We start from the raw sequence: 16,968 nt of genomic DNA, 5'->3' as shown, positions 1-16,968 counted from the left end.
AGAGTAACAACCTTGTGTGTACAAATCCCAGCACCGACAATGATGGCTTTGCCCCATTTAGCTCAGCTGTCCCAGGAGTCTGAAATCATGTCATTTTACCCCACCTACCTCACCATGCTTCTCTAAAAGAAAAGAACTTCTATAACCACAGTGACATGATCACATCTGAAAATTTGGAGTTTTAAAAAGCTTTTCTTTTGCCCCTTTTTCTGCCTCAGCGTTTTATTATGAATTTCAAGCATACGATAAAGTTGAAAGAATTTAAAAAGTGAACGGCTATATCACCTAGACTCTATCATGAACGTTGATGTATCTCTCCATCTATTTCCATTATTCATCATCCACCAATCCATGTCACCATGCATTTTGATATATTTCCAAGTAAATCATGGAGATCAGTAAACTTCCCACAATAGTTCAGCATTTAATTTATCAACTATAGTTCCTTTTTCCTTTTGAAATAAACTTTGCAATGAAATGTCAGATCCTCAGATGTGTTTGCTGGGGTTTGGTAAATTCCTGTGCTTATCTAACCTACATACCCATCAAGATGAAGAACTTTGCCAGCATGCCAGAGTCCTGCATGCCCCTTCCTGGTCAACCACTTCTCTCCTAGGGGTGACTACTGCTTTATTCACCCCCTCCCAACAAATATAAGTTTCTTTTATTCTAGAATTTCATATAAACAAAGACCAAGGTAATACATTCCATCCCCCAGCGGATTGGTTCTCTAAGAGTTGGAAAGAGAAGGTACCCTGGAGACTGGTGTTTTTTTTCCCTGTGCTTCCCTTTAAGACTCATTGGGTCATTGCCAAAGTCTTGTTCACTGCACCTTTTCCAACTAGTTTCCTGGATTCTTTCCTCTCCTCTCAAATTTTCTCTTTAACCTCATTCACCTTCCTTCTTTCATTGTATCTCCTTGGCATTCTGGGCTCTTGCTCCATCAATTATTTTTGCTCATCAAAGAATCTCTCTTTGCTGAGCTGTTTCTCTACCTACAAAGATGGTCTGACTTCATTTCTTTTCCCATAATCCCATGATGACCATCACATAGCTAATCTTTTTTGGGTACCTCCTGGGCAATATCTTGAGTTCCTACTTTACCTTTCTTTTTGCTTTTTGCAACAAATTTTTTCTGAATGGTGGTCTCTCATCTCTCACTCCATATCTTCAACAGCACCAATTTCTTGGTCCTATCAAATAAAATATCTTTGCCATAATACCTTTTGACTTTTCTGTGGCATTTAACTATTGAACACTTAAAATGTTTTCTTTCTTTGACCTTTGAATTTTTACTCTTGTTAGTTTTTTTCTTATTTGTCAGTTTTTCCCTCTGAAAAGTTATTTTCCTTATTCATAAATATGGTGTTTTCCAAAGTTTTGTTTTTCTTCTTTTTTTTTTTCTTCTTGGCAACTTCATTCATATTTTTATGGCTTCATTGTCATTCCAGATGTCTTCCAAACCTGTGATTCCTACAAGTCATCATTTTTGACAGCCTGGGGACATTTCCACCAGGATTCCATTTTCTTCCTCTCCATTCTTCCTCCCCTTACCTTGCTCTTGGCAGACATGGCTAATCAATCAAGGTGTTTTTAGTCTTCAAATTATATTCTTAGAATATTTTCAGTATGGCATCCAGGCAGCCTTTTCTAGTTGGTACATCATTTGCAACTGTTTGTCATATTTGCAGTAGATAATCTTTAAAGTTGCTTGTTCTCTGACACATATTGAAGGGTTTTGCTTTGCTTTCTGTTACCCAGAATCTTTTCTTCACAAGGATAGATTACTACCACACCACCAAAGGTTCCTGGTTAATCACATGGAGTAACTTATACACTGGAGTGGTACATATGTCTCACACTGTTCTGATTCTTGGTTTGTTTGCTTTTTTTTTTTTTTTTTTTTTTTTTTTTTTTTTTTTTTTTTGGTACTGGGGTTTGAACCCAGAGGGAGTTTACTACTGAGCTACATCCCAAGCCCTTTTTATTTTTATTTTAAGGCAGGGTCTCACTACATTGCTTAGTGTTTTGGTAAATTGCTGAGGCTAACCTTGAACTTGTGATCCTCCTGCCTCAGCCTCCCACATTGCTGTGATTACAGGTGTGTACTGCCATGTCTGGCCCATTCTGATTCTTGAAAGATCTGTATGGATGAGGCGAAGGCAGGGAGAGTGTGAGACATCTTGTCTCAAAGCTTGCATGAAGTTTATGTGTATATTCAAAAGTTGTCTTATTTTACAGTTCACAAAAGTGTTCTCATTTGTCTCTTGGCCTCCCGGTATATTATAAATACAAGAGAGCAAGTTTTAGCAAATAAATATTTAAAAGGTTTATAAAACATCATGGATAAATACACATGCATTTCAGGATAAGTGTTGGCTTTACCCATTCCTAATGGGGTTGGTTTTCTGGAGTTCTTCAGGGGAAAAAAAAAATTCTAGAAACATGGGTTCTCCTCTTAAAAGCCTTTGCCTTTAGCATCTCAGAGTTTTTGCTGTTCCAGCCACCCTAGAGTCTTCCTGAACTGTTGGCATGGATGATGACTTTTATGACTCAAGGCTTGGCCATTTTGCCACCTATCCTAGACTGAGGGTGCATTTTCTGTACCCAGTGTTTTCCTTGTCTAGCAGCTGTGACAGCTCATCTACAGGGGAAAAGGAAAAATAGGCTGCAAATCCTTGAAGGGTTTGAACTTTGTGTTTTAAATGGGATTATAAATGGAAGTCAATTATGTGGGATGTGATATGGCCCTGGGGTGAAGCCTGCTGCTGACCAGCTGTGTGACCTTGGTCTCAGCATTCACATCTGTATGATGAAGTGGTAGGGCTGACTGATCTCTAGGGTCCTTCTAGGTCCAGCATTCTGTGTTCTTTTTCTGGTTGTTACTGTTTAACTTTATCTAATGACAGTCTCTTGTTTAGACAGCAAAGTTAGTTCCAGGGAACAATGAGAGTTTCAACGAGCTGTTGGAGTTGCATCTATTTGTTGGTCTGTAACGTGAATTTTTCAGGGCCAGCAGGAAATGGGGCAATGTGCTGTCTTGGAGTCTCTGAGTGTAGCTGAGGTGACTTGGAAGTGACAGGTCAGAGACCTTCCTATTAATTGAATTTGGTATAGGCTGGTATCCTCTTGAGTCACATAGCACATGGCTGTGAATAAGAGCCAAGTCTTGAAACCTAGGTTCTAATCTTGGCTTCATCACTTTTTGGCCATATGGCCTTGAGCATGATAACATCTCCGAAGGCTCAGTTTTCATGTTTGTAAAAGGGGATGACAATAATGCTGCTCTCATAGCCTTGCTGTGAAGTTTAGTTGGGAGAATAGATAAAACTCTTCCCACATGGTGCATAGTAATCGCTCTGTAAATGTAGCCTATTAATTATAGAATGCTTGTCTTGGACTAGGCTAGGCATTTTACTTCCAGTACCTGATTTAATCCACATAATGATACTCAGTAGTGGGGGGTTGTTATTCACATAACTATGGAAGAGGAATTTGGAGTTCAGAACAGTTAGGTAATTTTCTCGGCATTATGAAGGAGTTGGGATCCAAGCTAGCATTGGAAACTGGATCTTGCTGCCTTTGTACTCTGTGCTCTGCCTCTTCTTCATTGTGGACAGTCAGGCAATTCTAAAAGACCATGCTGGAGACAAGTTACCAGTATTCACAGATGGTGCTCTCCTTACAAATAGGTAGGTTCTAAAAGACCATTGGAAGTTCATTTGCTTGAAAACCCCAAAGTTATACCAGGTTCTATTCATGCTGCCTGTTGGTGGCAAGAAGACATGTCCATTGATGAATAGCATCGTTCAAAACCATGAAAATACTTAACACTTATGTTTATGCAAGGAAGCACAGAAGATAAAGGGTCCTAGAAGAAGTTGGGACACTATAGTACAGCAGAGAACTGTAATTGGCAATATTTCATTGCTTGCTTTACAGTAGTTGAGAGGGTTTGGAATGTTCCTAACACAAGTAAGTGACAACAGTCTGAGGTGATGCATATACTACTAACTCTGATATGATTATTACATATTGTATGATATGGGGTAGAATATGATATTCTAATACATAAGTATGTACAATTTTTATGTGTCAATGAAAAAATTTTAAAAAATCAAAAGTTTAAATGATGAAAATAAAGATGGCTAAAAACCTAAAGAGGTGGAGACATAACACTGTGCACACTCTAAGCAGAGAAAATGTCACAGTATCTAGTGGGATCATCAGGTAGCTTTGTAGGGAGCTGGGGTGGGCACAAAAAATTGGTGGCATCCAAGATGGGGCCTTGAAGGAAAGGACACATTTCTGTAAAGTGGAGTGGCAAGTAGTGAGCAGGTATGTGAAGGGTTCTAGGTGCATAAAACTGAAGCTTGGTTTTACATATTGAAGTGAATCATGGAAAACTTCATTTTTTTATGTCTTCTAATGCCTCTGATTGAATCACATGAAGGCAGGTTATGCAAGAAAGAGACAAATACTATACTGGTCAACAAATATATCTCCAAGCATCTTTGTTTTCCTCTACTTTTTAGAGAAAAGTTTTATCACCCAAGTGCTTGTAGTTCCTTTGCACCTTCAAATTATGCCCTTTCCTATAGGGAAGTCAGTACAAGTGCAGCTAATCCAAACTGAGCTGTGCTACATGTATAGCATATACTGGAGTTTGAAGAGTAACTCATTAATAATTTTTATGCTGGTTACATGTTGAAATGATATTTTGACTATCTTAAACATAATTAAAATTTCACTTGTTTCTTTTTAACATTTTAATATGACTACTAGAAAATATAAAATGACTTGTATGGTTTGCATTCTATTTTTATTGGATGGTGTCATTCTAGAGGTACCTATAAAAAAAAAAAAAAAAGTCCTTAAAAGTTCTGTCATGCATTCTAGGGTTACCTGAGGCTCATATGGCTCAAACTAGCTGCATGTCAGGAATGTACTTGGTCATTGAGATGTGACAGAGGCCTGTAGCCATGGTGAGGTAATGAACATCCTTCGTAGCTTTCGATTTTCCGTCTGCATGGTGAAGACATTGGATCAGATAGTCCATGGCCCCTTTCAATTTTAAAGTTCTATGATTCTAGTTTGGAGTAGAAGCTCAGAGTCAACTATTACTAACTTTTTCTGAGTTTCATCAAAAGGTTTCTACTATTCCCTTTACCAGGTATCAGAGAAAGTCCCTCTGGAGTAATAAATTCTGGAGTGGAAAGACTTCAGAGAGTTCTGGTAGATTAAAATGACCCCTGCCCTGCCCTTTTCATTGCTTGCCTCTTGGTGCCATCTGGGTTTATGTGAACATGCACCTGAGTGAGGTGGCCAATGCAGCTGGTAAAATGATTCTAGTCTCAGCTTGAAGAAGTCTCAGTTGTTTACTTTATGGCCATCAAATCTACTTTTAAATACTCCAAGTATGGTGATTCCACAAAATTTCTTTTGACACTAATTGTTCCATAAAAATCAAGAATCTGAGTGTCTTTCCTTTTGAATCTACAAATAGAAAAAAAATCGGTCATTTTCCTTTTCCTAATGACTTTTAAACGTCTTTCTTTTACCAATTCTCCTACATACTGCTTAACTGTCTGTTCATCCAACTATTAAATAAATATATCAGATGCTGTACTAGCTTCTGGGGACATGGAGATCTCAGACTTATTTTTATTCTAAGAGGTAGGATAAACATGGGTCTTGGGGCGTAATCAGGCTGTTATGGGTACAGGTAGGAAAAGGAGATGTCACTATGAGCAAACTCAGACAAAGAACATTTATGGATAATTGTTTTAAATATTTCAAAGTGAGGCAAGGTTTTAGTTAACAAATAAGTCAAATAACATATGTCCTATAAATATATGTTGATATAATTCCATTTAATGGAACTTCAGTGTCTGGTTGGAAGCTTATTGCTTCCACTCTCAGGGTACCGCATTACAGTATTTTGCAATTAAATTTATTTTTCTTTCAGTATAAGCCAGTGTGTTACATTTTAAAAAATTAACAATATGGAAAGGGGATATGAAAATTTAAATTGTACAGGTTTAAAAATGGGGGCACTGAAAAGGAAAAATATGGCTATGACTTCAGAGTCCATTTTATTGCAAATGCCTTATTCTAAGAAATCCTTAGTGAAATCTTGACTTTTCTCTTGGAGGAGAAAATATAGAGGGAGGTATTTTTTTGCTAAGCAGTATTTCTTGGTTTTTGATTTGAGGTTTGTAGAAATCCTAAAATGATAGGGTACTAACCAACTCAGATTGAAATCTCACATAACTGGACTAATAGCACAGAAATGGTGATATCTAACATTTATATATAGCGGGAAATGGTTGTTTTGTTTGTGATTGTGAACATATCAATTTATCTCAAGTGAACAGAAGATACGTTAAAGTACTCACTAACTATGCACCAATTAGAAGATATTTTATTAAATATGTAAAATATTGTCGACTTTGTACATAAAATGCCAATGATGTGCATTTCGAGAAAGGAAAACTAAACTTGTATTGATTGTGTTTAATACTGGAAAGTTTAGGTGTTCATACAATAAGGACAGGATATATATGAAAGATTTCCCTGTAAATACTTAGGAATACAGTAGTCTCTTCTTATCCAAGGTTACTCAGTCAACCATGAAAATATTAGATGGAAATATTAGATGGAAAATTTCAGAAGTAAAAAATTCATAAATTTAAAATTATGTGCCATTCTGAGTAGTGTGACAAAATCTATCACCATCTCCACTAGGCCTACTTGGGCCATAGCTCACCCTTTAGCTTTGCTGAATTGCCTTACCTCGAGTCACTTGGTAACTGTCTTGGCTTTCAGGTCAACTGTTATGGTATTGAAGTGCTATTTTCAAGAACCCTTATTATACTTAACAGTGGCCTCAAAGTATAAAAATAGTGATGTTGGCAATTCAATTATGCTGAAGAGAAGTCTTGAAGTGCTTCCTTTAAGTGAAAAGGTGAAAGTTCTTGACTTAATAAGGAAAAAATATCATAGACTGAGGTTAAGATCTACAGTAAGTTATTGTTAATTCTTTACTGTAGCTTAAGGTTTATCACAGATATTATGTCTGAGAAAACAGTATAAATGGGGGTGAGGAATGTCTATGGTTTCAGGCATTCATTGGGGTCTTGGATGGTGTCCATGTGGAGGAAGGCTATATCTAAAATATTTACCACAGATCAATAGTATTTTCATAATAAAAATAAAAGTGAGACAATTTTGTACTGTTTTAAGTCTTTTCCTATACACAAATCTACAAATGAGAAGAAAACAAATAGGAGCACCTCTAAAGGTACTTGTTAGTATGCAGGTCTTTTCAGGTGATCATACATGTATTGGTAATTTTTTCTGAAGGTGGGGTGCTTGAGGAGAGATGCATAGAACAGCAGTGTTGGAAGTACTGGATTTAGTGACAACAGGAGCATCATGTCAATTATTGCCTGGAAAATAGCTTTACATTCAGCAGTAAAGAGTTCTCAGTCTCTTTCTCCCTCTGATTTTCTCTCCTCCTCCCCATATGCTACCCCTGAGTACTGTATATTTGAATTTATGTAATTAAAATGTAAAAACAATTTCATGTCATTTCTTGATGCAACTAATTTGGAAATTACTAACATGGAGTTTGTACTGATTCCTGATGACTAGAGGTGCCCCAGCTGGCCTGTAGGGACTGCGAGAGCACACAAATAATTTAGATGCTGCTTCCTTAGTTGTTGACAGCTCCAACAGCTGCTCTTTGTCCTGGTGTAAGTAGAATTAGTTTTATTTATTAACCATGCTTATAAAATGGAAAAAGCTCATTATGAACTATAAAATATTATCTCTTTATCATTTTCTTAATTCATTTCTAGACACGATCATTCATCAGTAGGTGTTCACTGAATGCCTACTATGTGCAGGATGTGAAGTGCTAGGGACATAGCAGTGAATAAGATGGGGAAGGTCCTGAGCTCAACAGATGAGATAGACAATTAAGTAAAATCACAAACAGATGTGCCAGTTGCAGATGACAGTAAGGCACAAGAAAGGCACAAGCAGGGAGGAGAGAGGGAGGGCATGTATGTGGGGTGTTATAATCAAGAGAAATGTTTCCAAGAATGCCATTATTGAGGTGAGACCTGAAAGAATAAATGAATGAAACTTTCACTATGAAAATGGTTTTCATAGTCTGTGGTGTTCGATGGACTCAGAACTGAGGCAGTTTTGCTTTGCACGGTACCACATGTATGGAACAGAACCAATCAGTTAGCAAAGACACTAGCTGGACCCAAAGGCAGAGCCTGAAGCTTCCTGTTAGGTCAGTACTAAGTAGTTGCTGGGTTGTTGGGAGGCCTTAAGAAAGGGTCTGTGGCAAGTGGGGCTGCACTCAGAAAGGTCAGGCGCCATAGCCTGTTGTGGTGTAGAAATACTTTGTGTTTATACAAGTAAAATGGCATTTGTAACAACTGAACATCAGCCATGATTGCATCTAATTCTATGATCCAAGGTATTTGACCAACAGCAGTTAGAGACTATCTTTTAAATTCTGGCTACTTTTCATAGTTTAGTAGGGAAAACAGAGGGTTAAGTTCTGGTTTTCATTGGTGGCAACCAGAAGATTTTATATCTGGGTCACATTTGAAGAATGTGGCATTATTAAACTGGATGTATTCCTCCCAAGAAGGTAACTCCCTGTGTCTTTTATAGGCGGCATCACTGTCCACATGTCCCTACCAAGATTTATGATCAAACAGAGAAACCATGTCTTCTCTCCGAATACACCGAAAACTACCCTGTCCACCACTCTTACCTGCCCAGAGAGTCCTTCAAACCCCGGAAGGAGTACCAGAAAGGGTCCATACCAATGGAAGGCCTGAGCACGTCAAGGTGAGAGCCAGTCTTGCTGATGTCTGAATGTACAGCACTAATGCAGTCATGTACAGCACTGACGGGTATGTTCAGGTAGTATACAGTCTGAGCAAACTAATGTGCAGTATTAACACAGGGTATAGAAGTTGTAATGTAAATGTAGTATATCTCTGGAAAAAAAACATTGCATTTATTAGCCTGTGTAGTTGTTCCCCAAACCCCCCTTTAAAGAGAAAGAATTCTTGCTTGCTGAAGTAGGGGTCAGGGAAGGCCAAAATGGTCTATGTAATGAAATGAGGGAAGTTAGGTCAAGTAATAAAGGGATGGAAAGATGGGGGAGGCTGCTGCAGAAAAACAAGTTTTGGGTTTCTTGAGAGGTTCCGGGTCAGTATGGAAGGTGATGGTGGTGGTGGAAAAGAATTGATAATAAAGAAAGCTTGAGCATCTTTGCAATTATGCTATAGATTTTGCATTGGGGTCCCCTGGAATGTTCAAGAAATATGAACAAAGAATATATTTCTTTGAAAAATATTCCTGATTTCCTCTCTTTGACTTTCAAATTAGGACTGGTTGGATCTGAGTCTGTTTAGAAGTAAAACAACATGGCTCAGCGTGCTACAGAGGTGTCTGCATTGGGCACCGGGTGGGGAAAATGCTCAGTCTGAGTGTCCTTCTACATGTTCCAAGATTCTAGCTGAGTCTTGCATCAACAACTTGGCTAGTGACCTCCAGGTGGTGATGCCTGGTGGTTCAGTAAGGTAGCAACATCTTTGAGTACAATTGGGCAGGTTCTCTGATGGTACAGTTTAGTCTAGAGGTGTGACTTGAAGATTGATGCCTTCTCTACCTTCCTGTTCCTCATTCTAAAGGGCAGACTTGCTATACTACAGAGATAATAGTGTGTTAAAAGTTCCAGCACAGTGCTTGTATGTTATAGGTGATTAGGACCTGGTGACTTTTCTTCTTGTTCGCCCTTTGCCTCATAACTTTGCACTCTTGTAGTGCAGATTCCAGATGGCCCAGGTGAAATCACAACTTTTCCCCAGGATAGGACTGGAAATATCCTCCATTGAACTTTTGAGGTGGAGGCATTCTTATGTACTAAAAGCTGCTGTTTTCTAGATACATAGGAAGTTCATGTCTGGATTAGGGACTTGAGGACCCACAAGGGGAGAATTGAAGACAAGGAATTTCTGAGCCTGGTAGCAATCACTGGACAGGGGGAGCTTGACAATAGGAGGTAGCTAAGGCCTTGTCTGAGACTTGATCTAGATTAGGTCAATACTAAGTATATATTAAATAATTTTGTTTAAGTCAATTCACAATAGTTAAACTATGGAACCAACCTAGGTGACCTTCAATAGATGAATGGATAAAGAAAATGTGGTACATATACACAATGAAATATTACTCAGTCATAAAGAAGAATAAAATTATGGCATTTGCTGGTAAATGGCTGGAACTGGAGGCTATCATGCTAAGTGAAATAAGCCAATCCCCCCAAACCAAAGGCTGAATGTTCTCTGTAATATGCAGATGATGACTCACAATAGGCAGGGGGAGGGAGGAGTGGAGGTTCACTGGATTGGTTAGGGGGTAGTTGGGGGAAGGAAGCAGGGATGGGAATGGGATAGTCAGTAGAATGAACCAGACATAACTTTCCTATGTTCATATATGAATACACGATCAGTGTAACTCCACAGCATGTACAACCACAAGAATGGGAAGTCATACTCCATGTATGTATGATATGTCAAAATACATTGTACTATCATGTATAACTAAAAAGAACAAAGAATAATAAAAAAAAAGAACAAACATGGGCAACTTCAGTGAAGAGTCCTAGGACTCTGAAAGACCTTGATTGGTAGAGAGGGATGACTTGTCAGCATCATCCTCTGCTGTGTGTGGCTCTTCTCATCTCTTTATACACAATTTTCAGGAAGTCGAGAGCTCTTTGTGGGATGTAAAGTTATCAGCTTCGGATATTGTTGTGTTAGAACTCTATTTCCTGTCCTGAAAGCATAAGTGTGCTTTGAGGGTTGGAAGTTGGGAGATGCTTTTTGTTTGTGGCCCAAAGCTTAGGATAACAAAGATAAGCCCTCACTCTAGGACAGAACCCCTGCCCCATGGCCTAGCTCTGAGGCCCCCAGTGTATCCCACATACCCTTCCTTCTCCTGATGGTGCTTTGTGAAACAAAACTTAGCCTCTGACCTGTCCTAAATTATTCCTACCTTGTGTCACTTACAATAATAAACACATTATCCAGAAGGTCCCTATGCTCCTGCCAGAGCCGAAGTAACAATAAATATAACTTACATTAAGATGCAGCTAAAGGGAAGGAGGGAAGTTATCGGAAGAATTTCTATAAAGGTTATTAACGATCATAAATGCTTTAAAAAGAAAAAGCAGTAGAATCAAGGTTACCTGTGGGGAGGGAAAAGAGCAGATATGGGTCTCTCTATTTCTTTCAAAAAGAGAAGTCAGGAGGAAAGGAGCCGAAGGCATCTCTTCTCTGTCTGGTACCTTAACTTCATTGTTTCTCAACCCTGCGCCTGCCACTCTGGGCATTTATTTTCATGAACTGAGTAAAACTTGCTCCTTTCAGGAAATGTGGGGAAGCTGCTATCTGGGTGTTCCACCAGAGGCTTCTGGGGGAAGGGATGGGTCAGCCCTATGCCTGCATAGCCTTGGTTCTGCACAGATTGTCACCTATTGCCCCTAGGACTCCTATTTCCTTAGCATCTCACCCACTTCCTATCTAAAGGCCAACTCTGCTTAGTTTCTGAAGCTGGACATGGGGCTTTCACCTGCTGAATGATAAAGTCATATGGCCCAGGGCTTGGCTGGGTTGGTGATTAAGCCCAGACACAAAAAACACCTGGTTTCTGGAAAGGTTATCATCCCAGCATGAGGCCTGAATGCAGCTGCACACAACTCTCACTGACCGTAAATCTTGGGGATTTACAGCAGGTGCCGTAAAGGGAGGGCTTGAGATTTCCAGCCCTCCTCAGTATGAAATGGTTTCTTGAAGCCCTTGGTTATTCTCTCACATAGGATTTACCTTTAGTTCAGATAGATCTTAGATCAATTTATGAATAAGAGGTTTGCACTTCGAGCTTCATTTCCCCTTAGGCATGTCACTATGTAAAAACACTTGGGACCCCTTTTGGGACGTTATTTTTGTGAACTAAACCTGCTTCCTAAAGATGGGGGAAAAAAAGTATAGTCCCAGAAAAAAGAGGTGACTCTTCAGTGGTGTTTGGCTTTATCCCAAAAAGAAGGGAGGACCGTGGGTAGAAGGGGCAATAGAATTGGGTTCGACTGGATGGGTTTGGCTGAAAGGCAGAGGATAAAGGGTTGATAGCATCATCTCTTTCATTTTATTGATTAGATTTCTTAATAAACTAAGAGTAAGAGAGGGAAGCACCAAAAGAGAAAGGGTGTTTGGTATCCTTTCCAAAAGTTATGAAAGAAACAAGGAAGTTGATAGTAGGCTTGAGTTTTCCCAGCTTACTGGATTTTATACATTTTCTGATCAGGGACAGTTTATTTCCCTATTCCTGAGCTATCCTACTGGAAACATACTTATTCCCCTTGAAAAGGTTGGGCCTGAGAAAGGACGAACACATGTGAGGAAGCTCTCAACCTTGCTTGGACTATTTCAGAGCCTTTGAATTATCTTTGATGATGTGCATCTTTGATTAAATTCATGAGCCAATGTTGGGAGACTCTGGATGTTTTTCTACATTCCTCTGCAGAGCATTTTTGTTTGCTTGCTTGTTTGTCAGGAAGGTAATAACTTGATTGGACTTTGAAGTAAGAACTCCATGTTTTGGGTGGTGGCTCAAAAATCAGTGCAGTCCTCTGTCCTGAGTATGGTTGCTTAAAGTCTGCCTTCTGCAAGTGGGATCAGGCAGAGATTTGGGCACAGTTGTATGCAGAATTTTGGCTTCCTGTCCTTGGTTTCCTCCTTTTCAGGATTTCTTCCTTATTTTCTAGGATTCATGGTTGCCTCCCTTTTGGTTCTCTTGTTCTTTAGTCAATAGAATAAAGAAACACTTGCCTTTTAGCTGCCGGACTTGGCAGAGACTGGAGCTTGCCTTCAGGCTGGGAGCTTTGAACATAAGCAGCTAATGGAAACTTAACCAGTGAAGACTCGTTCAGAGCCAATTCCTTTCCCCACCTGTTGGCTTTCCTCCAGAATCTGACTATTTTGATCACCCTTTAGTGCTTTCAGGTAGTTGAAGACTTTTTTTTTCCCCTCAGAGTTTGTGAAGTGGTGACAGATGTTAGCTTCTGTCTCAGTAGAAGCATTGGAGGGGTTGAAGGTAGAAGAGGAGATAGGCACTATAAAATTTGAATCCTAGAGGGCATGTCCTGGAATCCCATCTGTTTCAGTGAAGATGAGAAAGATTTAGTGTGTCCAGTCAGGATCAGAGCCAAGATTCTAGCACTGTGATTCAGCCAAGGTATCTTTCTCAGTGGTCTAGAAAGGGCTCCCCAACTTGCCTGGGTACCATATTGGCTTCCTTCAAAGGGTGCCTTTTGACCCCTGGAAAGTTTGGAAATCAAATGTGGAAATAGTGAAATAAATTGGCTGACAAAGAGGAAACCCCCCTAGAGGAGATCAGAGAAGAGGACAAACCATGAGGAGTGTGATCACAGAAGTCCAGGAAAGGGAGTATTAAAAAGAATGAGAGGATAGAGGCCTTGAGGAGGGCTTGGTGGGAAAAGGATGAGAAACAGTGATGGACCTGGAAATAAGGTGGTACTTGATGGCTTTGGTGAATGTGAGGAGTAGCATCAGATTTGAGTGGGAAGTGAGGAAGGCATGCAGACCACACATGGAGAACACTTTCTAGAAGACAGGTAGGAGAGGAGAAGACTAAATAGAGTCCAATGAGGGTTGTGCCATCTTTTCTTTAAGACGGAAGAGATGGGAACAGGTTTGAATGAACAGAAAGGAGATAGATCAGGGAAAGAAGTGAATACATAGGGTGCAGGAGATGATTCTCAGATAAGAATCCTTGAGAGAGAGGGAGGGGATTCAGGGTAAAGGCCGAGGAGATTTGCTTTGGCAAGAGGAGGGACTCCTCTTAATGTGGATTCCATTTTAATATGATGGATTCCTTGGGAACTATAACAAATTCTGAAATTCACATGAATGTTAAGTTTTCTTTTTGAAAAAGTGTAGCATAACCTATTTGTTGTAGTGAAAATCTCCATTTCCTACTTCTAGACTCGTGACCCTAGGTAGCTATTATGCTATTTCCTCTTTTTTCAGAGTCTTGTCAAACACTTTTCTTTAGCTTTGCCAAATGAGTTGAAGTCAAGTTGTTATGACTTCCCCAGCAGGGCCACTTTAACCTTTGCTTAACTCTGAGGTTAACTCTTGGCCTTCCATACTCTATAACTTTTATAGCTACTCACCTCAAAGAAACTCAGGTCTTTGAGCAATTTTTTCCCTAGGTTCATAGTCACAGTGGGCACACAAGCACTGGGGAATATACCACAGAAAGAGATGGGAAATTCAGCGTTCTTTTGGGGAGGGGACAACTACTACATTTGAACAATTTCTGGGAAGAATAAAGACTTTTCTTTCACATGAACTTAAAGGCTGTGAGATTATGTGTGATTGGGGGACATGCATTTATGTTGTGGTTAATATGTTTCAGTGAATGTTCTCAACATAAAAACAAAATGAGGAAACACATAAAGTCTGATTAGATTCACTTGTAAGCCATGGTAACCATTTTGGGGTAAGATCTAAATGAATCAAACTTTAGATTTAAAAAATTGTTCTCTCTTTGGAAGTGGATAACTTCTCCCTTCAACATCCATACCTGTTTGCTTTAGTTATAGCTGATTAGTGAGTTCAACAGAGGTGCGTATTTACAAATGGACTTGCATTTTGTACTGAAGTAGACTATCAATTTCTTTAAAGCGGTGAGCAAGGATTTTACTGCATCTGCTTCTGTCTTTGAGAAGTTGACTTTGGGATAGTCTGCAGGCTGGTGGGCTTGTTGGATAGCATTCATTTGCTCTTTTCCTGTGGAAGCACAGGAGCCTAGGAGCAGTGAGTGTGCTTCAGTTGTCAGAGAGTCTGGTGCACTTGAACAAAGGTTCTCGCAGCATCTGGAGAGACAGTTGTTTGTTGGTAGGAGTAACAGCAGAAGAAGAAGCCGTGGCCTTGAGCTCGGGGCCTGGCTGTGGAAGGTCCCTGACTGGAAAGCCCTCCTAGGTGCTCTTGGGCAGGAGGGCTCTGCACTTGTATGTAGCCTAGGCATCTGGCTTTGTTCCTTGCTTTTGGTATCTCTTGATATTTCTTGGAAGTGAAGATGTCTGTGGGCTTGGGTAGCCATGACTGAACATGGGTTTATGAGGGTTTAGGGACCTATGGTTTTAGGTTGCCTTGAAACCCCACAGCTGCCTTTCTGAGTGGGGGAGAGCTCAACTTTTCTTGGGGGAATTCCCTTCAGAACATAAACTTTTGCACAAAAAGATAACTTTCTAGTTAACTGGATTTTGGTCTTTTTCTATTATCTCTGTAGCCTAAAGCCTTACTCTCCTAGTTCCCTGCTGCCATTGATTGAGCACTGAACAGACTCCAGGGTGAGGTACTTGTTCACAAGAAGGTTAGAAGTATGGAGCTGACCCTTGACTTCTCATTCTCATTTAGCAGATTCCTTCCATAAGCCCAGATATACACAGTCAGCTCCAGATGCCTCCGGTCACTTAGCTTCCTGTTGCTGTTTGCCAATAGCAAACCCCTGGGAAGACAGCCCAGGCTGCAGGCCCTGTATCTGCCACTAAGATATATTTTAAGATCTACCCGGAGGGTAGTATGGGAGTTCAACTGAAGCATCTCCCATTTCCCCCTTTGGAGCCCTGGAGAGACTAATTCTCCTGCTTCCTAACTCCCTCCTCCCATCTGTCCAAGCATTCTCAGGACCAGATTCGGGTTTATTGACAACCCTGTGTATAATTCATGCAAGACAGGTTACAGCAGAGCGTGTTACCTTTGCTAGTCAAGCATGGCCCAGTAATGCTGCTCCAGATTTTGGCCGGGAAGTAGGTTTTATTGGTGTTTGGGCCTAATGTTTTCCTGTCCGGAAACCTTCCCTTTCCCTTGGTGGGGCTGTTCTGGCAAGCACCGTCAGGGAAAATCTACCTTCCCTTGTCCAGTTGGATGAATGGGTTCCAGGCAAAAGCAGTCTATTGTATAAAACAGGAGCCCATGGCGGGGGGACATTAGTATTGAGAAGTGGGAAGTTGATACTGTCCTGGTGGCCAATCCAAGCCCACGCTAAGCTGGATGTTGCCAGAGTGGCTCCTGGTGGTGGTATAGGTGGCACCTGGGTCTTTTATAACTGTGTAATGCTTTAGGAAGGCACTTCTCTTGATTTAGTGAAAACCATCCTGCTTTTTTGAGCCTACTGTTTTCTTACTCCCTAAATAATGGGGGCACTGATACCAGAGTAAAGAAACAAGAGCTGTAGGGTCTCTAGTTGTTGTACTTTTTTCTTTTCTGCATTTTCTATAAGGTCAAGTAGAGGAAGGAGATAAATTTTGGCAGGAGAAACTCTTGGGATCACAGAGAAAAAGGTGGGGTACTTGAAAAACAGGAGTTAGCTCTACAGTGAAGGGTTGGTGGAAGGCAGGTGGAGGGAGCAGGTGCAGGGGGCTCTTTCAGCAGTTCCTTGTGCATAGGGTGCAGTATGGACAGGTGGGGTGAAGTGGGGATAGCAGGGTGCGGAGTAAGGTAGGAGCCAGATCCAGCACAGCTTATAAATCATTCTAGAAAGTTGGAAGTTATGTGGAAGATTTTTTTTTTTTTTTAAAGCAGGGGAATCTAGATGTACTGTGAGGATCGACGAAGAAGTGGCTAGAATGGAGGAGGAAGCTGAGGGTAGCTAGGAGGAAGATGTCTCACTTGGAAGATCCAAGTGAGAACGATTCAGTATCTCTGAATCAAGGGAGGAAGAAAATCTGAGGAGATGGAGGGGGATGTACCTGGTGAATAGTAGACTCTGGGGCCATGGAGGAGGTGGGGTCACAATGACAGCCAGGTGTCTGGCTTGGATGAGAAGGGAATGGAGGTGACT

At 40.4% G+C, this 16,968-nt stretch overlaps 1 protein-coding gene across 1 annotated transcript in view; it reads left to right on the top strand.

Moving 5' to 3' along the window:
• Positions 1-16,968, top strand: part of SAXO1 (stabilizer of axonemal microtubules 1) — a gene marked incomplete at both ends in the record, with an annotated part of 94,859 nt that overhangs the window by 62,019 nt on the left and 15,872 nt on the right. Inside the window, one exon of the mRNA XM_079111958.1 lies at positions 8,698-8,877. Coding sequence (XP_078968084.1) covers positions 8,698-8,877 — 180 coding nt within the window. The remainder of the gene's footprint in view (positions 1-8,697; positions 8,878-16,968) is intronic.

This window comes from Sciurus vulgaris, assembly GCF_902686455.1.
Source record: "Sciurus vulgaris genome assembly, chromosome: 15".
NCBI lineage: Eukaryota > Metazoa > Chordata > Mammalia > Rodentia > Sciuridae > Sciurus > Sciurus vulgaris.
Note: the sequence above shows the minus strand (reverse complement) of the source record. Positions and strands in the feature narration are given on the sequence as shown.